General features: G+C 47.6%; 1 protein-coding gene across 2 annotated transcripts in view; it reads left to right on the top strand.

The window, feature by feature from the left end:
• STK25 (serine/threonine kinase 25) overlaps positions 1-22,966 on the top strand; it is a 322,140-nt gene that overhangs the window by 230,119 nt on the left and 69,055 nt on the right. For both annotated transcript variants that reach the window (XM_078665687.1, XM_078665686.1), the window contains exon 6: positions 9,223-9,408. In XM_078665687.1, coding sequence (XP_078521813.1) covers positions 9,223-9,408 — 186 coding nt within the window. The remainder of the gene's footprint in view (positions 1-9,222; positions 9,409-22,966) is intronic.

A 22,966-nucleotide genomic window follows, 5' to 3' on the forward strand; every position in this document is an offset into this window, starting at 1 on the left:
GCCACAAACTGTGCACCTACTGGTGATTCTGGAAGCGCTGTCCTCAACCTGACATACCTGGGGGCCCTGCTGGGTCACAGCGATCGAGAGACACTCGTGGTGCCACATTGAGTGGGAGCGGCAAGGCCTCACCCGCAGAAAGTGTGTGGGGCAGGTACACAATTGCAGGCGATAGTAGCGGAATTCGGTATACCGGTGAGGAGTGGCGACAATTGACGCACCGGCGACCTGGGCAGAACCCAGGAGAGTGGTACTGATTGTGTGTGCCTTTAGAGACCCGAACTTCAGTGGGGCACGTTCAGGGGGCTAAGCCTGCTCGCATTTCACAATGGGCAAATCTGAGCCGAAGCAAGCGAAGCTTCAATTTGAAAATAAGAGACTAACCAGAACTACAGATGGCTCAGGGGATCAGGGTGACACCACGGGTGCCACAGACCTGGCGGAGGGGGCAGAAGATGACATGAGATCCATCCTCCTTGAGTTACGGGCAGGAATGAAAACTATTGATAGCAAGATAGATGCTCTAGCAACGGGATTCGACTTAGTAAAGAAGAAAGTTGAAAAGCGTGACGTTCTCGAGAATCGGGTGTTGCACAGGCGGAAGCGCGTACACAGTTACTCCAGATGGAAAAGGTGCTGGAGGTAATCAGTGCCAAGAATGAGGATTTAGAAGCGCGTTCGCGCAGAAACAACGTTCGCATCCTTGGTCTTTCGGAAACCACGCCCATAAACAAAATAGAGCCCTTCGTGCATGGACTGCTGCGCGAGCTGTTTGGGCCGGCCCTGTCGGCAGTGATGATAGTGGAGAGGGCACATCGCTCTCTAGGGCCACGGCCCAAGCCGGGTGCGCCTCCGAGACCAATTATTGCACAAGTCCTAAACTACGCCGACAGGGACGCCATCTTGAGAGAAGCCAGAGCCAAAGAGCCAGTGGTGTATAAAGGAGACAAGCTATCATTCTTCCCTGATAATACACCTGTGGTGCAATCGGCGCGTAGAGAGTTTGTGCCAGTGAAAAAGTTATTGAGAGAATCGGCTGTGCCCTATGCTATGCTGTATCCAGCCAAATTAAAGATCACACACGACGAACAATCGCACTTTTTCACGAACACGAAATCGGCACTGAAGTTCACGAAACACATCTGCAAGGCGAAACCCAAGCAGCGGTCGGTTGAACTGTCGATGCTAGAATCGAGACTAAAAGATACGGAATGAGGCTGAGGGAGATGCATCGATGAAATACGGAACTGTCTGGGTGACTTGGGCTGGCTTGACATGGACACTGGTGAACTTTCTTTGAGAAGGGGCGGTTGGGAGGACACAGATCTGATAGTATTCTTTGAGAAGATGTTATTGTTCATTGGGGGGAGCTCTGTATCACTGTTGGTAGTATTTGTTTAGGAGACAAGCAGGGGGGGGCAATTAGTGATTCTGGCAACCGCATTTCGGTGCGTGTACACGCCCGAGCCTCTCCCCGATTTGGGTGTTCCCCATATGGTACCTGGGGTGACTGGGAGCGAGGAGATGGGGATGGGGGGGGGGTGCTTGGTCCCGACCTGATTGAGAGGTTGAAGTGGGTGGCGGGTGGGGAGGGATGGAGAGGGGAGGGCTGTTGTTGGTTATTTTGTGTTTTTTTTTTGTTTTTTGTTTTTTGCAGGCAATCCATGTTGTTTAGCTGTCAGTACAAGATAGCTCTGCTGTCAGGTACTATTATGCTTTGGGACCCTCAAACGCTGGATAGATGGCGGTATCACACAACCTTTACCCTACCAGATGGCAAGTAGATGTAGGTTGTTAACCTGGAATGTGCGTGGTCTCAATTCTCCCCAAAAAGTTAGGCAGGTTGTGGCATACCCGAATAGACACCTGATACACATTGCTCTACTGCAGGAAACACATTTGACCAAATATACAGAACGGGAGGTGGCACGTAGTTGGGCGGGATTCCGTTTGGCCGCATCATATTAATTTTATGCACGAGGTGTGCTGATATTGATTAAAAAAGGGGTGGAGTTTGCGCCGCTATGCACCTACACAGATGATGACTGGAGATGTGCGATGGTGTGTGGTAAACTGCATGGTGTGCTGATATCTATTGTTAATATGTATGGACCGATCTTGGATGATCCGGCGTGTGTGGACAGCATTTGTGGAAAGTTGCGCGAGTGGCCGACATCTCCTGTGCTATGGGGGGGGGGGGGGAAATCTTAATACCTATCTGAATATGACGTTAGACAATTCTAGCCCCATCTCGCACAGGACCCCCAGGGTAGCTAGGAGCATAGTGAGTGCCATGGAGGAATTCGGGCTATATGATGTCTGGAGAGAAAGGCACCCGAAGGTGAGAGAGGGTACACATGCTACACCTGTATATGGCAGCTGGTTGCGATTAGACTATTGGCTGAGGTGACACCGATGGCTTGGACGTTATTGGATCACAGTCCGGTGGTACTGGAGGAAGCGGTCCCAGGGGCAGTAAGACTGCACTTCACATGGAGATTGCGTTCTGAAGCGCTTCTCGATCCAATATTTGAGTCAACTGTGAGAGAGGCTATAGTGCAGTATTTTGCATTAAACAAAGGGACTGTGAACGGGTCCTCTACACTGTGGGAGGCCTTCAAGGTCACAATCAGGGGAGTTTGCATAGGAACGGCAGCGGGCATCCTGAAGGACATACGCACGCAGCTCCAACGTGTGGAAAGTCAATTGCGCGTGTTGGAGAGAGAGTACTCGATCACACCGGAGGCGGAAACACTAGCTCGCAAACAGGGGCTGATCAGAGAGTATGAGGACTTAGCTGACACAGAGATAAAATATTTATCTAGGAGGTGTACAGCAGGATGCTATGGAGAGGCGGGAAGGCCAGGACGCACGCTGGCGCTCAAAATCAAGGAGAGGCTGGATCAGCCTCGGGTGGACAGGATAGTTGATGACTTGGGGGGCGAACACTATCGACCAGAGGACATTGTGGAACAATTCCGTAGCTTCTACGCAGAGCTTTATAAATCACGTGGCTCTGCTACGGAACAGGACTTTGAGATGTACCTAGATGGCATTGCCTGCGCCTGGCTCTCTGATGTGCAGAGAAAATACTTATGCTTACCCATAGACGAGCAAGATGTTAAGATGGCGATAGCGGTGTTGTCCAACGGTAAGGCACCTGGCCCGGACGGGTTTACGGTTGAATTTTATAAGAAGTATGCTGACCTGCTTGCTTCGTACCACCTGGAAATGTACGCTGAGGCATATGAGAGCGGTGAACTTCCTTCATCCCTAAGAGAAGCTCTGGTCATTACGCTCCTTAAAAAGGATAAGACACCGGAGAGCTGTGAGTCCTATCGTCCGCTATCACTTATTAATATTGACTCAAAGATATTGGCAGAGATCTTGGCAACTAAGCTACAACCGCTTTTACAGTGACTGGTGCAGGCTTTGTTCCGGACAGATCCACCTCGCACAATCTGCGCACGATTTTTTCAATGTTTCATGTTTTAGACCCTAGCTTTGAGGCAGCAGCAGTGCTGCTGGACGCGGCTAAGGCGTTTGATTCAGTGGAGTGGCCCTATCTATATCGAGTGCTGCGTCGCATGGGCTTCCCCCCCGCTTTCTGTACAGTGGATTAATGTGCTGTACACGGCACCGACAGCGAGAGTGCGGGTGGGTGGGCTGACTTTCGAGCCGTTTCGCATTGAGAGAGGCACCCGGCAGGGTTGTCCACTATCGCCATTGCTGTTTGCGATAGTTCTGAAGCCGCTGGCTTGTGTGATTCGACAGAGGCACAAGGAAACTGCACTTAATTTCAATCACAGACCTGTGGCAATATCATTGTATGCCGATGATATGGTTCTTTATGTGCGAGAGCCGTCCAAATTTTTAACGCAACTACTTCGAGAATATGTCCGATTCGGGTATATATCGGGACTCAACATTAATTGGGATAAGTCATACGTCATCCCGCTAACGGAGTGCACTCCTAGACCCAGTCTTGAGTTCCCACTGGTGTGGACAACTGATTCAATCAAATATCTGGGAGTCTGGATACACCGCGACCCGGTAGTTGTGGTCCGTGAGAATTATGACAAGGCGTGCTCGAAATTGGAAGACTAGGTGGATGTTTGGATTAAACTGCCACTCTCATTGGCAGACCGGATTGCGTTAGTCAAGATGGTAGTGCTACCGAGGTTCCTATATCTCTTTCTGAATATTCCTGTAGTCCTCACCAAGATTTTTTTCAAGAACCTTCGTAGTCAGCTGATTCGGTTAGTGTGTGGGGGGGCAAGGCAGCGAGAGTGCAGTGGTCGGTTCTTACGAAGGGATATGAGAGGGGAGGATTTGCTGCTCCAGACTTCTATGCGTACTACCTGAGCGCGCAGGCCCAGTATGCTTATTATTGGTACAGGCCGCACGCTTTTACTCCACATGTTGCAGATGAGGAGGGTGATGCTGCTCCGATCCCGCTTCATAGTATTATTACCCATAATGCACGTGGCACTCCGAAATTGGAAATTAATGCGGTCGACACCACGATTGCGGCCTGGGGCAATATAGGGCGCCTAGCGCGGAAGCTGCCGCTCTATGCATCACTTATGCATTTAGAACATCACCCCGCGCTGTCGGTTACGCATGAGGCCCCCTCTATGAGATTGCTGCAGGAAGCCGGATTTGAACATATGCGTGATATTTATCCACAGGGATCGCTCATAGAACCAGAGGCGCTGCACTATATTAGCAACCAGTCGCTTATTTTCCGGTTTGCATTGAATCGACTGAGACATGCGCTCCGGACACATTACCCCACGTGCCCACAGAAACCCCTGAGCTAACGTCCTTGCAGTTTGTGATTTCCACACCCACTAATATAAAATTGGTATCCAGATTATACAAGATGATTAAGGATGAAACTGTTGAGGTGCTAGATAAAAGTTGGAAAAAGTGGAATGACTGTTTGTCGAGTCCCATTACGGAAGAGAATTGGATACACATTTGTGCTACGACAGGGACCCTTACTATGAATGGTAACCTTCAGATCATTCATTTTAAATTTATTCGTCAGGTTTATCATACCCCAGTGCGGCTATTTCGATATGGGTTGAGAGAGAATGCCTGTTGTGTCAGATGTGGACAAGATGGCGCAGATTTTATGCATCTGGCGTGGAGTTGTCGAAAGGTGGGTGAGTTTTGGAGCACTGTGGTGGGCAGTCTGCGGGAGATGGTTGCAGTAGATGTGCAATGCACTCCGTTGGTGTGTCTGCTTTGCTGTGTCCCGCATATTCGTGGAGTGACTGGTGCCTTCGTAAGATTAGCATTGCGGCTGGCGGCGCGAAGGGTGGCTGTCACATGGGGTGGCAGATCTAAACCTACATAAAGTTTGGTTGTCAGACCTAGTTTACTGTAGAGACATTTGGGAACCATTGAGATTGTATCAAATTAGTGAGTCAGCGTGATGCGTTACATGTGCATATGCTGGGGGGAGAGGTACACGTAGAGCTATAGTGCCAGCGAGAGGGGGTGGATTTGCTTTTGTCTGGTCGGACTGGAATGAAGACCGGTGGCTGAAGCACAGATGCAGAACTTTTTAAAGATTGCCTTCTCCTTCTTATTTCTTCTTTCTTCTTTTCTCTTCTCTTTTCCTTAGATTGATTATTTGAGTATGTTATTCTATTATCGTTTAATGCCATGAGACTGCTGATCCCACTACTGTTACAAAGCTATGTAGTGCTACATGATTTGACTGTTGATTGATGTATATGACAAGTAGATGGAAAGGGACAAAACTTTGCTTGATTTTAGTCATTCTTCTTTTTCTTTTGCTTTAATTATCGTATTATATAATTGTATATTGCATATGATGTACAGATGGAGTGTCATTTTATTTTGTTTATTTCAATAAAAAAAACGTAAAACCTTTCTATTCCCTTAATTCAATCACCCTGCTCCTTCCACTTGCTTAGTAGTTCTGCCTAGCGCTGGGAGGCCTCCGGGTAGCCATGCGCTTTACAATTGCCCTTTTCATTTAATTTCATTGTCCGTGATGGGTGGTCATACTGGGCTCAGTGAGATGTCTACCCTCCACTGTAGCCTCCATCTACAACCCCAAACAACAAGAATCCTTCCTGACAGACGTGATTGATTCATACACTCTCAGTCTGGTTTAACGCACCCCATATAATTAGAGGAGGCCTTAACAGAGACCTTGACCTCATTGTAGAAATCAATGAAACAGGTAAGGGAGCTCAACTGCCATACCCACTGCAGATAGGACCCTACTGGAAGAAATGGGACTGGTTAATGCATGGAGAACTCACCACCCTTTTACACAAGACTATTCCTATTACTTGGAAACCCAAAAAACATACTGTAGGTTTGACAATATTCGCCTAAATAAGTGACTGCTCCCTAACTGGACAGACTCCACTTAACATCCCATCACACTCTCTGACCATTGACCAGTCTCCTGTACGCTGACTGACATAAGCTTTTGGGGACCCAGAACTACCAACTCCTGGTGACTTCGGGACTACCTCCTGAAGGACCCGGTAACGGTTAATAATGTCAAAAAGGGAACTAACGACTACCTCCTCCATAATGATACTGGGGAGGTAAACGTGGCCACCCTCTGAGATGCCTTAAAGGCGGGCCTTCAAGTTAACTTTATAGTGGAAACCATGTATCTCCAAAAACTCAGAGAGGAACTGCACCTTAAATTAGACATAGGACTCGAGACGCTTGAGACAGAATTCAAAAACCCCTCTCCCAAAAATTATGGAGAAAAGACTGCGTAGTTTGAGGCCATATTCGGACCCTTGAAACTGATAGGTCAGCATACCTTCTAGCAACACAACAATAAATATCATACCCATGGTAATAAATCAGGTAAACTGATGGTGAGATTTCCTGCTGAATCACAGCGCTAAGACCACCATACCAGACGTCCGACTTCCACCATGACAAATGTGCACGTGAGACAGGCACAAGGCGGCATGCTTTCACACCTTCTGCATCCAACTATATAGCAACTAGAAAAATGATCCCCAAGAGAGCTTGAGATACATTGCGAAAGCCCAACTGCCAAAGCTAAGCATCTCGGATAGAGCGACTTTTGATAGACCACTACAGAAGAAGGAAATCCTCACAGCTATATCTAACCTACAACCCTCCCAAAGCACAGGGAGCAGATGGATTCACAGCATCCTTTTGCAAGTGCTTTGGCCCCTCTACTTCTTCCCTCATTCACAAAATATACAGCAAGATAATCGAGAGGGCCGAGTCACCCCCTCCGTGAATGAATCCACTATAGCCCTGAATCTCAAACTTAACAAAAATCCTAGTGACTGTGCATCGTATCGACCCATATCCCTCCTTAACCCCATCCGCGCTAAGCGTTTTCCCGCTGTGCGCTAAAGATTCACAAATCCCGCGTATCATGACGAGCTCAGCTCGTCATGAGCGTACGACAGGCGTACCTCATGACGAGCTGAGCTCCTCATGAGCGTGGAAGGGGTCAACACGAATGCTTAGGTACTCACCATAATAAACATCACGAGACTCCAACTTCTTATGGAAAATTTGATACACATGGATCCATCAGGCTTCATACCAGTGCACCGAGCTGGTGACTGTGCCAAGAAGCCCCCCCCCCACCCCCCACTTCCACAGCATTGTCACCATGGGCTCCATACAGTCTATCATGGTCCCCCTTGATAACTAAAATGGGCAATTGACATACTTACCGAGGCTACTGAGTATATGAGTATGTCAGGATGGGCATGGGGGGCTGGCACCTCATGTGTTCCGCAGGTGGGGCAATGAGGTCGCTTAGATATTTGATGGCTCAGCTAATACTGTCATTTTCATGTGCACGCTGTTGTCTGCTCTGCTTAAAGTGTACAATGTAAGATTTACTTGACTAATGCATTTACTGTACGATGAGCAAAGTTTAATAAAAAGATTTTGTTTTAAAGAAAAGTTGTGTGAGTGGCTGAACCAAGACGTTACTGAGAGGATCATGGATCAGTGGGAAAGTGATTGAGTTAACAACCCTGATTAAACGTTCCCATATTCTTTGAAAAGATCAAGGTTTGTGGGAACCCATGCTTATGAAAATGTTGTCCTCTATGCTAAATGAAAACATCTGATCATTATGGAAGACTGGTGGCCTTTATACTTAAACATTCTAGTGCTCCAGCTGCAGACCGTTGCCTTATTTTCTGTACATTGATTTGTTGTTTTATGAAATGATCGTGGATGTGCAAATGAAAAGGAACCAGGAAGCATCAGGGTTGCCCTTCCTGGAGGTAGATACAGTTGACAAGGCTAAACAGTGGACACTTTTGTCATCCCTTTTACGTTTATTTTCTATACTTCGATTCTCTTGCTTTTGTTTCCATTAGGTTTTTTTGGTCTCTTGGTCTTTGTGGGTTTCGCTGTATTCCCTGGGTAAGAAAGGTTAAGCAGCTGAGGAGAGAGAGTAGCTTGAAAAAGAATTCCAAACTGCTGAGCTAAAATATAGACAGTCCCCTTCCCCACGTAAACTGAGGGTGGTTACAGATATTTGAGGAGAACTGAGTACATTTGATATCAGTAAGGTGGATCATTCTCTCCTTCGCTTTCACTGGGCAATAAATTAGACACACTAAACTGAAGGTGGTTACAGATATTTGAGGAGAACTGAGTACATTTGATATCAGTAAGGTGGATCATTCTCTCCTTCGCTTTCACTGGGCAATAAATTAGACACACTATTGGCGAGGCAACTGAGCCAGAAGCCAAAAGGACGATACATTAAAGAAATATAGTCATACGAAAGTGCCTTTTTGTCCATGAGGATTGTAAAAGAAAGGAGTTTCACAAGCGCTACTCTACCTTATATGCTGCAAACCCACTTTTGCGAGACTCCCAAAAAGCTTAATATGATAGAGCCCAAATTAACAAAATATCTTTGGCCCAACAAGAGCTGCTAGAGGCCCTAATCCCAGAGGGAAAAGTGAAAGCTGCAATTAAGCTCTTAAATTTCTGAAAATCGCCGGACCCCGATGGCTTTACAGCAGGTCTCTAGAACACTTATGCCCCCCTGCAGATCCCGCATCTCACAAAGCTTTTTAACCCCTTCCTTCAGAGGTGGTAAGAGCCTCTCTCCTCATAACCAGGTGAAATTGAGAAACGGACCATCAAGAAATATATAATGATATAAATTGATTGTTTTGTCTTGTTTCTCTCTGGCAGGCTGATATCTGGTCCCTGGGAATCACTGCCATTGAGTTAGCCAAAGGTGAGCCTCCAAACTCTGATCTTCATCCTATGAGGGTTCTCTTCTTGATTCCCAAGAACAACCCTCCAACACTGGAAGGACACCATAGCAAACCTTTCAAGGAGTTTGTGGAAGCGTGCCTCAACAAAGACCCACGATTCGTAAGTTAATGCTTTTCTGATACATCACAAATACGTTAGTATGAAAAATGACAGCCTACATTTGGTATCTCCTCCTTCTATTACCACAAGGCAAAACGAGCCTACAACTTGCTAGTGCGCTGCAACAACTTTAACTAGTTTTCAGAAAATATTGCTGACTTGTAGGTCGAAGTACAGTCTAATGTGTGACACCATAATAATTCCTCAGCCCACTAAAAAACACAAAATTGTGCACATCACACCTCTTCATGGATAATGTGAAATAATACCAATTTGTAGTGTACAACTACACATTACAAACCTATAACTGATGGAATAATCACCATCAAGCAATAAACTCCACAATTGCACAAGTCAGCATCCTAATGCAGAACCACAACACCCCAGCATCCAGGGCACCTAATGTTAGAAGTGATCCATAATGTATTACACCAACCTTTGTTCTGCATTTCCGTTTATTCCCTCCAATTCAAGATGATCTATGACAACTCCAAATGAATGGGCCGTATGTCTGCTGATTTTTTTTCAAGTTGGATTGTGCATTTTTGACATGAAGATGGCCATTTTAATCACATTATTTTGTGATGGAGATCTCTGCCTGGCTTTTTCGCTTGTCTAGTCTTGTCTAATCTTGCATGTACTATGAGCCAGTAATTCATGCCATGTGCTTCTATGCAGATAAGATGAGCAAAGATGATGGTCCTGGTGTCTGCATGTACTGTCTCGGACCAGATCAAACCCATTGCTTATCATTGGTTGGTTTTATTGTGAAACTCATTTGCCTACATCTTATTCGATGGCTTACTTCCTCTTCTTTTGTTTGTTCCTCACCATTTGCTCCTTTTGATTCATCTGTATCTTTCCACTACTCATGTATAGAAAATGATTGTTCGAGGCATGTGAGCTGTAGATCACATGCTATGCATAGATCGCCATCTGGTGTTGGGCCCGGGCATTTGCACTTTGTTTTTGTTGGAAGAAGTCTTTCCATTCACGAGGTAGGTAACTCCTCCAATCTGAAAGAGACACGTTAGTGATAGATTACTTACCTTAGAATATCCTCCGGCGTCAGACTGGATCCGGAAAGTTTTTCGTCAGCAGTACCCCTGTGCGTCAGGAGGTGGCGCTGTGTGCACCGTGTCCGTCGCAGGCGTCGTATGCGCCGAGATGACGTCACGGAGTCTACTTAGAGGCCACCCATGCGCGCTGACGTCAGTTCTTTCTTTTTCCACTCCAGCAAGTGCAGATCTGGTTAGAGCACGTACCCTAGACACTTTTTGACTAACTTTTTTGAGACTTTTGTCTCTACTTCTTTTTGAGTCTTTGACTCCTGGTGCCACGTAGGGATGCCTGGATTTAAATACTGCGGGACCTGCCGCCGTACGATGTCGGTGGCCGACCCCCATGGCGTCTGTCTCTACTGTCTGGAGCGCGACCATGACTCCCGTTCATGTTCCGACTTTCTGGCCTTGGCTCCGAAGGCTTTGCAGGAGCGGTCCCGAAAGCTGCTGAAGGCCCGGCAATTGTCTCCGCGCTCTTCGCGGTCCAGGGGTCGCTCGAGGGACCGACCGCGGAGCCATCACCATTGCTCCTCGGGGTCGAAGTCTTCGCACTCGGAATTGGGTAAGAGACGTCATAAGAAGAAGTCCTACGCTCTCTGACATCCCCCCGTCGGTCTCCAGATGCAGACGAGAGGGCCAGGGTTACTTCCCCCGCGGCTCCGTTGGGGCCTGTGAGTCCCACGGCCTTCCCACCTTATCCGGCTCCGACTGCGACTTCGGCCCAGGTGCCAGATTTTCCTGCTGCCATGGACTGCCTTTTCAGGCCTCGGGCTCCCGCCGGCGCGCCTTCAGGCCCCACGGTCCCAGCTGAGGGCTTTTGCTACCGGCGGCTCTGGCCCCAAAGCCACAAGGTCCTCCGCCCCCGGCGCCGCAGGGTCCTACGCCGGCGGCTCCGGCGCCGCATTGGGTCCCGTTTGTCCCACCTCCGCCCTTGCCTGGGTTCCCGGACAATTTTGCTCCAGGTTGGGACCCTAATTGGGATATGGAGCCGTTCCCAGCGCTGTTGGACCATTTGTATTCCCCGGTCCCTCACGCAGCAGCCTGTGCCTCAGGCGTTTGAGATAGGGGACGACTGGGAGGGGGTCGGAGGACCCTCTTGCACGGCCGTGCAAGTCTGAACAAGAGTGGGCGGAGGAGTCGAAGGATGCAGGTGGCCTTGACCTCTCCTCTGAGCCTGGTTTTCTGTCTCCTCATGCTGTCATGGAGGAGGGCGCCACATACACCATGGTGCTCCATAGAGCAGCTGAGGCCCTTGACCTTGATCTGCCTACTGTCACTCTCAAAACCAACCTCCTCACTGAAGTTCTTCAGCCGGCGGCAAGTTCTATGGAGCATCTGCTTCAGTTCAATGAAGCGTTAACGGATGTTTTGATGGGCACTTAGTCTAGGCCAGCCACAGGGGTTCCTGTGGATAAAAACGGGGCCAGGCGTCATCGCCCGGCACCGGGTGACCCTGCCTTTTTAAGGAACCATCCGACTCTGGAGAGTCTGGTGATCCAGGCCTCCACTTCCCTAACCGCATTCCCTACGGCCCGCGTGATAAGGAATCAAAAAAGCTGGAGCAGTTTGGCAAGAAATTGTTTTCCTCTGCCAGATTGGGGCTGCGGTCAGTCAACACCGCATGCCTCTTGGGCCGCTTCTCTCACGATGTGTGGGACACGGTGGCGCAGACGCTGCCCCAGTGTCTGGAGGAAGTTCTGCAGTGCTTTCCCAAGCTGTTGCAGAGGGGAAATACGCCCCAAAGTTTGCCATCTGGTGTGGGCTGGACAACGCGGACTCTCTGGGTAGGGAAATCTCCACGACGTTGGCCCTACGTCGCCACGCCTAGCTGCGCTCCACAGGGTTTTCAGGGGATGTTCAGAGTTCCCTCATGGACATGCCCTTTGATGGTACTCGCCTGTTTGACGATAAAGCAGGCAGTGCGCTGGAGCGTTTTAAGGACTCTCGGGCTACGGCAAAGTCCTTGGGCCTCTCCACCACGCGCCCGTCCACGTCTGCCTTTCATGGCCATAGAAGGGGCACCCCTACATGTTCGTTCAGCCAGAAGCCGGCGCAGAACCAACCTCTGCGCGGATGTGGTGGCCGCCGTGGCTGTTCAGGGGGCCAGTGTGCGGGTCAGTCCACCTCCGCTCGGAGAAAGGGGGCCAGCGCACCATCTTGGACCTCAGGAACGTCAATCGCTTCCTCCGGAAGGAGAAGTTCAAGATGTTGACTCTGGCTCAGGTCTTGGCTGCCCTCGACCCTGGAGACTGGATGGTAGCGTTGGACTTGCAGGACACATATTTTCACATCCCGGCACACCGGCGTTACCTGCGGTTCACGGTAGGCCAGGAGCATTTTCAGTATGCCGTGCTCCCCTTCGGCCTTACCAGTGCCCCTCGGGTGTTCACGAAAGTGATGCCGGTGGTCGCAGCTCACCTGCGCAGATCAGGGGTTTCAGTTTTCCCCTAGTTCGACGATTGGCTGTTGAAGGCGTGCTCCACCGCCAGACTACGGCCGATCTCCTGCATTTGCTGGGGTTCTCCATCAACGTGTCGAAGTTGCACCTGAGTCCCTCTCGGAAGCTCCCCTTCATCAGAGCGGTCCTGGATTCGATGCGGTTTCGGGTTTATCCTCCCGAGCAGCGAGGGTATGTTCCGACCTTTCAGCCTCTTCCTGGGTTTCAATCAGGATGACCATCCGGCTCCTGGGCCTGATGGCCTCCTGCATCCTGCTAGTGCAACATGCCAGAAGGCATATGCAGGCTCTGCAGTGGGACTGAAGTTCCAGTGGGCACAGCATCAGGGCAACCTGTCCGATCATGTCCAGATCTCGGAGGGCACTGCACGACAATTGCAGTGGTGGCTCACGAATCGCGATTGGGTCAATGGCAGATTCCTCTCCCTTCCCCAACCGGAGCACACAGTGGTGACGGATGCGTCCCTCCTGGGATGGGGCAGCCTCTGGTCTCCGGCGGAGTCCCGGCTCCCTATCAACCTTTTGGAGCTTTGGGCGATCCGACTTGCACTGAAAGCATTCCTTCCCTCTGTCAGGGAAAGTGTAGTGTAGGCATTCATGGTCAACACCACCGCCATTTGGTATTGCAACAAACAGGGCGGGGTGGGGTTGTGGACCCTATGTCAGGAGGCTCTATGCCTCTGGACATGGCTGGAACATCAAGGCATTACCTTGGTGGTTCAACACCTGACAGGTTCTCCGAACGCCAGGGCAGGCGAACTCAGCCGCAGGTGCATGATGGATCACGAATGGCACCTGAACCTTGGTTAGATCTATTCTCCACCGAAGAGAACGCGCAATGTCATCAGTTCTGCGCGTTGGAATTTCCAAGGCGGCACTCGCTCGGCTACGCTTTTCGTCTCGAGTGGAGTTGCGGTCTGTTGTACTGAGTGCTGAAAAAGATTTGGCGCGACTGGGCCCATGTCATCCTTGTGGCTCCAGATTGGGCACGAAGATACTGGTATCTCATGCTACTCAGCATGGCGATTGATCCCCCGATCCGACTGCCTCTTCGGGAGGATCTTCTGTCGCAGCAGCGGGGGGCGGTCCTCCACCCGAACCTGTCCAGCCTCCACCTCCATGCGTGGAGATTGAGCGGCGTCAATTGACAGTTTTCAACCTTCCTCCCGAAGTCTGTGATGTCATTCCGGCAGCCAGGCGTCCCTCAACTAAAACGGTATAAGCCCGCAGGTGGAACAAATTTATGGCATGGTGCACAGCAAAGGCTATGGACCCCCTTTCTGTCCCTCTTTCCGTTCCTTCTCTCTTTGGCCCAGCAGGGCTCTGCTCTAGGCACTATCAAAGATTATCTTTCAGCCATCTCCGCCTTTCTACGGCATCCAGATCAGCCTTCTCTTTTTAAGTTCCCGGTTGTTAATCGCTTCCTCAAAGGCATTACACACAGGTTTCCTCCCATGCCTTTCATAATGCCTCAATGGGACTTAAATCTTGTCTTGACCTATCTGATGTGCGCTCCCGTTGAGCCCCTTCATAACTGTCCTTTACATCTTCTCACTCTCAAGACGGCTTTCCTGGTAGCTATCACCCCTGCCAGACGAGTGAGTGAGCTCCAGGCTCTTTCTTCTAAACCCCTTTTCCTTTCTGTACAACCGGACAAGGTTGTTTTAAGGACTCAACCTTCTTTTCTGCCAAAGGTTGTCACGTCCTTCCACATCGGGCAGACCATCACTTTGCCCACCTTCTTTTCCGCCTCCGCATCTTTCAAAAGAGGAAGAGAGGCTCCACCGTCTGGGCCCAAAATGTACACTTTCGTTCTATCTGAAGCACACACAACAGTTCCGGTGGATGACCACATTTTTGTCCGCTACGTGGGTGCCAAAAAAGTTCGGGCTTGCACAAACGAACCATCTCTCGATGGGTCGTTCTGTGCATCAAAGCATGTTACTCGTTGGCTAAGAAGGAGCATCCTGTGGGGTTGGGTGCCCATTCTACCAGGGCAACGGCAGCCACTACTGCCTTGGTACAAGGCGCTCCCTTGCAGAACATTTGTCAGGCAGCTACGTGGGCCTCGCTGCACATGTTTACCAGGCATTATTGCCTTGACAGTCCAGTCCGGAGAGACGGCTTCTTTGGCTTCCGTGACTTTCTGGTGTAATCTTGTTTGCAGACCCACCACCGGGGTTGATATTGCTAGGTTATTTATTCTAAGTTAAGGAATATATCACTAATGTGTCTCTTTCAGATGCAGAAGTTACTACTTGTGTAACAATATATCTGTAAGAGACATTAGTTAGTGATAGATTCCTTACCGTCCCACCCATCCTCCCTGTTCTGCGAACTGATTTCTAGGTTTAAGGTGATTCCTTTCAGGGCCCTAGTTTCAGGGCGCCAGTGGTCAGTTTCTTGCATGGCTCTGCGTTCCTGGTGCGGAAAGTTGTGTACAGAACTGACGTCAGCGCGCATGGGTGGCGCCTAAGTCTCAGCGCATACGACGCCAGCGACGGACGCTGAGCCGCACCACGCCACCTTCCAACGCGCAGGGGTACTGCTGACGAAAAACTTTCCGGATCCAGTCTGACACCTAGGGATATTCTAAGGTAAGGAATTTATCACTAACTAATGTCTCTTACAGATATATCGTTACACAAGTAGTAACTTGTGCTTCGGTGATAGTTCACATGGGCATCGACTCCATTGTTAGATGTGAATTGCTGTGCTCCGGTTCGAAACCATTCACGGGTTACCCTCAGTATGCAATCCACTACCCTCACTGGTATTGTTTCTCGACCGCGTATTCCTGCCTTCGCGCTTCAAATCTTTTTCACTACTTCGATTGGAAACCCTTGTGCGAGGCCTTTGGGCTTAGCATCGTCGACCGAATTCGCAGTAGATGGAATGCACTCCATTCCAATTCTGCCCCGGGTGCCACTCAAAGTACCCCCGCACGGATCTTCATGACGTGTGCAATTTGTGTTTATTGCCTTAACACATCAAAGACAACTACGAAGACTGCAGATCCTTTTAATTGAAAAAGACGCTCTGTGACCGCCGGGCTCTGTGTCACAAGATGTATCAACAGAAAGACTACAAGGACTCAGCTCCAGACCTGTACGGAGAAAATGTCGACCAAGAGATCCTTGAAGCACAGGGAGCCGAGACAGAACAAGAAATTGACGTGTCCGAGGAAGACTCCGACATCAAGGAAGATATCACACCCGGTCAGTGTACCGTGAGTCGAGATACTCCTCTGCCCCAAAAAGTGCCCTCTAAAAAGGCTCTGGTCCCTCCTTTACCTTTGGGCCAAGGTCGGCACCGAGATAAAGTTTCCAACGCCCCACCTTTGGGCTCGGGACCGAGTCGACCTTCTTCAGGGCCCGAATCCAAGACTTCGGCACCGAAACATAAGCCAACTGTTCCTTCCAAAACTTTGTCACCAAAACACAACTCAGATCCGAAATCATTGGAGCTGAAATCCTCTGCACAAAAGTCTTCAGCTCTGAAAACGGCGACACCAAAATCTTCAACGCCGCAAATGATGGCTCCAAAAGAAAAGTCAGTTCTTCCTCTACCCAAGGAGCTTAGTTTGGACGTTCCGCCTGCTATCACGGACCCCAAACAAAAGGAACTGATTATTAACTCAAAAACAGGACACCTTTCTGCAAAGCTGCCACCGAAATGGAAACCAGAAATTTAGGAATCTTACCATATCCCTCTAAAGAGAAAGAATATGGGGACTAATACTTCTCCTCCACCTCTTTCCCCTTCCTCACCTCCACCTATTACCCTAACATTCTTACAACACCCACAAATTCCCCTCAGCCACAATCTCCACTTCAACAGGATGATGGGGATTGGGATCTAGAAGATGATGCAATTGGGGATGTACCACAAGATTATGCTCCAGACCCTGGGTAGATTATAACACAGATCTTAACAACAATGATCCAGATCTATTCCCATTTAGGCCTTCTACTCCAGATGATAATGTGTTGTTTACAGAATCGCTTCATAGAGCTGCACAGTATCATGGAGTGCAACTTCATAAAGGAGCCTCTTAAGGAAGAAGTCCTATTTGAGACCCTAAGTGCATCATAAAAAACTTCACCTACACTTCTTATGCTCAAGTGTACGTTAAAACGTGCAGTTGAGGTGTTAAAAGAACCAGTGCAATCTAGGATACTCACACCTAGAGTGGATAAAAAATACAAGGTGGCTCCTACAGACCCAATTTTTATTAGAGGTCCGGTTCCACTAGATTCGTTAGTGGTTTCAAATGCTCGGAAACAAGCAAATTCTCAGTCAACGGGAGACACTCCGCCTCCCGATAAGGAATTTAACTTACTAGATACCTCAGGCAAGAGGGTAGCATTGCAAGCAGCCAATCATTGGCGCATAGCTAACACACAAGCACTCTTGGCAAGATATGACAGAGCTCATTATGATGAGCTAGAGCAACTGATGCAATATCTGCCTGATTAACATAAATCCAAGGCTTATGACCTCATTCAGCAAGGGAAACTCATTTCTAATACATCAATTAGGTGTGCTCTAGATGCAGCAGACACTCCTTCACGTGCTATTAACACCAGTATTCTTCTCAAACGCCACTCGTGGCTTAGAGTATCAGGTTTCAAACCAGAAGTTCAAACATCCATTTTAAATGCACCTATTGATAAGGAGCATTTTTTTGGTCCTACAGTGGACACTTCATTAGAACAAATGAAGAAGGACACTGAAGTAGCCAAATCTATGGGAGCGCTACAAACACCATCCAATCGTGGTTCATTTAGCCGATCCTTTTAGAGGGGAGACTCAAAGTCCATTTCTACTGACGGGTCCTCTACCTCATATAGAGGCAATAGTCCATCACCTTCTACCAGAGGTTATTTTCGAGGTGGATTTCATGGAAACAATAGCAAAGGAAGAGGGAAAGGTAATACACCCCGTACTTCCCCAGCAACAAATAAGCAGTGACTTATTTCCCCTTTCCCCCGATCATCCCACACCTGTCGGGGACATCTCTCTCTTTTTTCCCAGTCTGGAATTCAATCGCATCAGACAAATGGGTTATACAAATTATCCAATCTGGTTACTGCCTGGAGCTTACAAGCAACCCTCCAAACATTCCACCACAAACACATAAACTATTTCCAGAACATTTACACCTTCTTAAACAAGTGGTACAATCCCGTCCCACAACAGTATAAAGGGACACGGGTGTACTCTCTTTATTTTCTAATTCTCAAAAAGGACATTTCTCTGAGGCCTATAATTAAACATCTACATTCAATCATATCACTTCCATATGGTCACTCTACAACAGGTACTTCCTCTGTTACAACAAGGTCACTTTATGTCCACTCTGGATTTAAAGGACGCATACTTCCATATTCCAGTACATCCAGCTCATCGTAAATACGTCAGGTTTGTAATAGCGGAGCAACATTATCAATTCAAGGTACTTCCATTCGGAGTAACTACTGCTCCCAGAGTAGTTACCAAATGCCTAGCAGTAGTCGCTGCGCATCTGCGAAGACAACCTGTTCACGTCTTTCCATATCTAGACAACTGGCTTATCAAAGCCAGCACACTCTCAAAGTGCCTACAGCACACTCAAACAACAGTACCCTTACTGCACAACCTTGGATTTACTGTCCATCTGGCAAAATCCCATCTTCAGCCCTCCAATACACAAGCATATTTAGGGGCCACTCTAGATACACAAAAAGCTCTAGCCTATCCCAATCCAACCAGAATTCACAATATTCAGGCTCTCATTTCCAGATTTCAACCCAATCAACCATTACCAACTCGGGTATTCATGCAACTACGAGGAATGATGGCATCTTGCATCATGATAGTTCCTTATCCAAGACTGCAAATGTGTCCCCTTCAAGAATGTTTAGCACGTCAGTGGAATCAGTCTCATGGTCTATTGACAGATCTGGTGTTGGTGGATGGCCGCAATCATCGCTCTCTGCAGTGGTGGAATCCACAAACCTTACAAAAGGGCGGGCTTTCATCGACCCGATTCCACAGACCGTTTTAACAGCAGACGCATCGCTCACTAGTTGGGGCGCTTATCTCCAAACTCACACAATTCAAGGATGTTGGAGTCAAAAGGAAAAGCTTCTCTACACAAATTATCTGTAGCGGTTAGCACCATTTTAGCGCTCAAAGCCTTCAAAATCCCCTTCTAGGCAAAGCTGTCCTGATATGCTCAGACAACATGACATCAATGTATTACATACAGAAACGGGGAGGAACACACTCTCTCTAACTGTCACACCTTGCACAAGACGTTTGGAAATGGGCCATTCATCACAATATTTATCTCCTTGCGGAACATATCCCAGGAGTGGACAATCCAATTGCAGATCTCAGCAGACAGAGACAACAAATTCATGAATGGGAACTTCACCCTCAAGATCTCCCTTTCTTTCAGATGTGGGGCTTTCCAGACATAGATCTGTTTGCCACACACCAAATCGCAAATTTCCCAAACTTCGCCTCCAGGTATCCATACCCATTATCCAAGGGCAATGCTGTATGGATGAACTGGTCAGGGATATTTGCTTATGCTTTTCCACCTCCCCCTCTCATTCCACTAGTGATTCGGAAGCTCAGACAAACATCCCTCACACTAATCCTAGTAGCTCCCACTTGGGCTCGCCAACCTTGGTTCCCTACCCTCTTACACTACCCTCTTAGAACTATCAGTAGTTCCTCATCAAAAACTGCATCTCACATCCAGTCTCCTCACGCAGAGCCATGGAGCCGCGGAGGGATAAGACCTCTAGATCCCAAACCTCTCAATCTTGCGATTTGGGACCTGAAGTCATAGAGTTTGGTTATATAAATCTTCCAAACTGTATGGATATTATTAAAGAGGCTAGTAGACCTACTACAAGAGCTTGTTATGCTGCAAAGTGGAAACGGTTTGTTATTTATTGTAATAACAACCATGTCAATCCACTTGATGCTTCTACTCAAAATATAATTTATCTGCTACATTTACAATGTTCAAATTTAGCGTACATGTCTATAAGCTTACATCTCGCTGCAATAGCTGCTTATCTTCAAAATAGACAGCACCTGTCCCTTTTCAGAGTGCCCGCTATTAAAGCTTTCATGGAAGGACTCAAAAGAGTTATTCCTTCAAGACTTCCACCGGCTGCAGTGTGGAATCTTAATATTGTCCTTACCAGGCTAACGGGTTCACCCTTCAAGCCTTTAAATAAATGTGAACCACAATTTCTCACTTTGAAACTAGCTTTCCTCATTGCTATCACATCACAGAGTGCGTGAGCTTCGGGCATTAACCATAGAAGAACCATTTTTACAAGTGCACCTAAACAAAGTGGTTCTTCATATTAATCCTAGATTTTTACCTAAAGTAGTTTCTGCATTCCACATCAACGAATCTGTTGAGCTGCCTGTGTTCTTTCCTCAACCAGATTCAGTGGCAGAACGTGCACTTCACCCGTTAGATGTAAAATGAGCATTGATGTATTACTTAGAGAGAACAAATTATTTTCGTAACGCTAAACAACTCTTTGTGGATTTTGTGTACCATACAAAGGCAATCCCATTTCTAAATCCGGTATTGCACGATGGATAGTTAAATGTATTTAGATATGTTATGCAAAAGCAAAGAGAACTTTACCAATTCCCCTAGAGCGCATTCCACTCGCAAACTAGGCGCTTCTGTGGTTTTCTTGGGAAACATTCCCATAGATATCTGTAATGCTGCAACATGGTCTACACCACACACATTCACAAAACACTATTGTGTAGATGTGTTAGCCAGACAACAAGCTAATATGGGCCAGGCAGTTTTACTTACACTATTTCACTGCTTTGGGAGATTAGTGCTGTATAGTCTATACATAGCATGTGAGCCACATGCCTCGAACGGAATATACTACTTACCCAGTATGCATCTGTTCTTGGCATGTAGAACTGTAGAGTCACATGCGCCCACCCACCTCCCCGGTTACCTGTTTCTGTTTCAGTACTTTCTTACTTAGATAATTACACATGGACATCTCTATTCTACTCTTACTTACTCCATTCTCACCCTCTGTGGGAAAACTATCTAACAATGGAGTCGATGCCCATGTACACTATCACCGAAAGGAGAAGTCACCTACCTCGTGACTGGAAAGACTTCTTTGAACAAAACAAAGTGCAAACGTCCAGGCCCAACCCCAGATGGCGATCTAGGCATAGCATGTGACTCTACAGCACTACATGCCAAGAGCCGATGCATACAGGGTAAGTAGCATTTTTCTTCCCTTTTCTCCTTCTTCATTATGCAACCCCTAAGAGTGCATTTCGTTTATTGCTCACTCTCGTGTGCTCTTTGGCTTTCCAGCAATTGCCTCCCTCATCCACCTTGTTGTTTCCCCTTCACCCTCTCCACATTTGCTCCTCCTTTACTCTCCCACATCCTTTCAGTCCTTTCAATAATTTTGTTAAGGGCCTAGCAGCTGCAATTTGCTGCCAACCACTCCATGTTGTAAAAAGACTTGTTATTGTAACTGACGTACATTTTATTTTTATTTACCGCCATCTTTGAGCATATTCCTCTGACCACATTTTGGCTGTTCATGGTGGTCTCATTGCTTGGCCCCACCTATATGGTTGTTTCATTGCATGGCCCCAGTCTATCCTGCTCTATATAGTGGCATCCACTTGGGTTGAGGCTGTGCTCTCCGGTATTCAATGATTGGGTTCCTCAAGGCCTGACGGCGGCAAGAATGTTGGTATATTTGCTAAGGGAGTGTGGTGCTTCAAACTGCAGTTAGCCATCATACTGCCTTCCCAATAGGCCACATCTTTGATGTGAGAGCTTTCAAAGCAGAGAGTAGCACCCGTTCATGGGTGCAGTCCCACACAACCCAGCCAAATGTGCCATTTCTTGGGACCATAAAGAACCTGGACTACCTGAAAGAACTGGATTCTTTCTCAGGATCCAAAGATAAAATCAGCATCATCTCTCTAGTGGCACTGCTGGGTTGGGTGAAGACACTGCAACATGCAAAGTGAAATTCACAGCGCTCACAATACTGACTTAACGCTAGATTGCACGCCACTGGGGACTTAAAAGAGTGCCAGTGTGTAAGGTGTGGCTATCCGGCTTAGTGAATTGTCTTCCCTCAGCCAATACCAGGTACATTCAACATAAGCTGTTGGTTATATAGTTCAGGTTAGTCTAAATCCAATTTGTTTAGTTTGTATCATAGCTGTGATAATCCGCTACATTTTATTGATTATCTTCTAGTGTATTTTAATGTCACAGATTAAAAGAGACTACTGGCATTGTTATGCACATTTAGAAAAGTATTGCCCCGATTTAGGTAAAACTGTGAGGTGAGCGCTATGCCTAATCAAGCAGAATTCTCCCCCCCCCCTGTGCTTCCTCCTATATTCATGATGAATAAGGTACCAATCTATGTACAAATTCCTAATATATGTACAAATTCCTAATAGAAATCCTTCTAGCGTGTCTGTATGAGCACTTTACCACATTCCATTCTTTTTACGATACCTCTGATTCTATGCTCTGTTTATTCCTAATTTCATGTGCTACATTCAACAAAATAGTTTCAGTTGAATTGCACTAGCAACCTCTCAATGTATTCCTAACTCCCATCCAGCTTCTTAATAGAAGAATGTTTTCAATTATTTCAATTGCTAAGAGAGCAATTAATGGACAGAATGCTAAACAATGTCAAACATTCACCCCAGTACAGAGCTCTCGGCCTAAATCCATACTACTTTTTGCTCCCCATGCTATTCCAGTTTAAAAACGCAGTCATATGCCATCAGTCTTGACTCTCTTTCCCATGGGAACAATCCAGCACGAACTGCAAGGCCAGGTCCGCCCTGGACCAGAAACAAGCATCCTGTGACCGGTTTCAGGGTATCGCCACTCATCAGCCATGAGAAGTAGGGTAAACACTGATTTGATAATGGCTGGGTCTAAACTGGGATGGCATGGTGAGCAAAAGAACTATGGATTTAACCCAGATCTC

This window comes from Lissotriton helveticus, chromosome 11 (genome assembly GCF_964261635.1).
Source record: "Lissotriton helveticus chromosome 11, aLisHel1.1, whole genome shotgun sequence".
Taxonomy (NCBI): domain Eukaryota; kingdom Metazoa; phylum Chordata; class Amphibia; order Caudata; family Salamandridae; genus Lissotriton; species Lissotriton helveticus.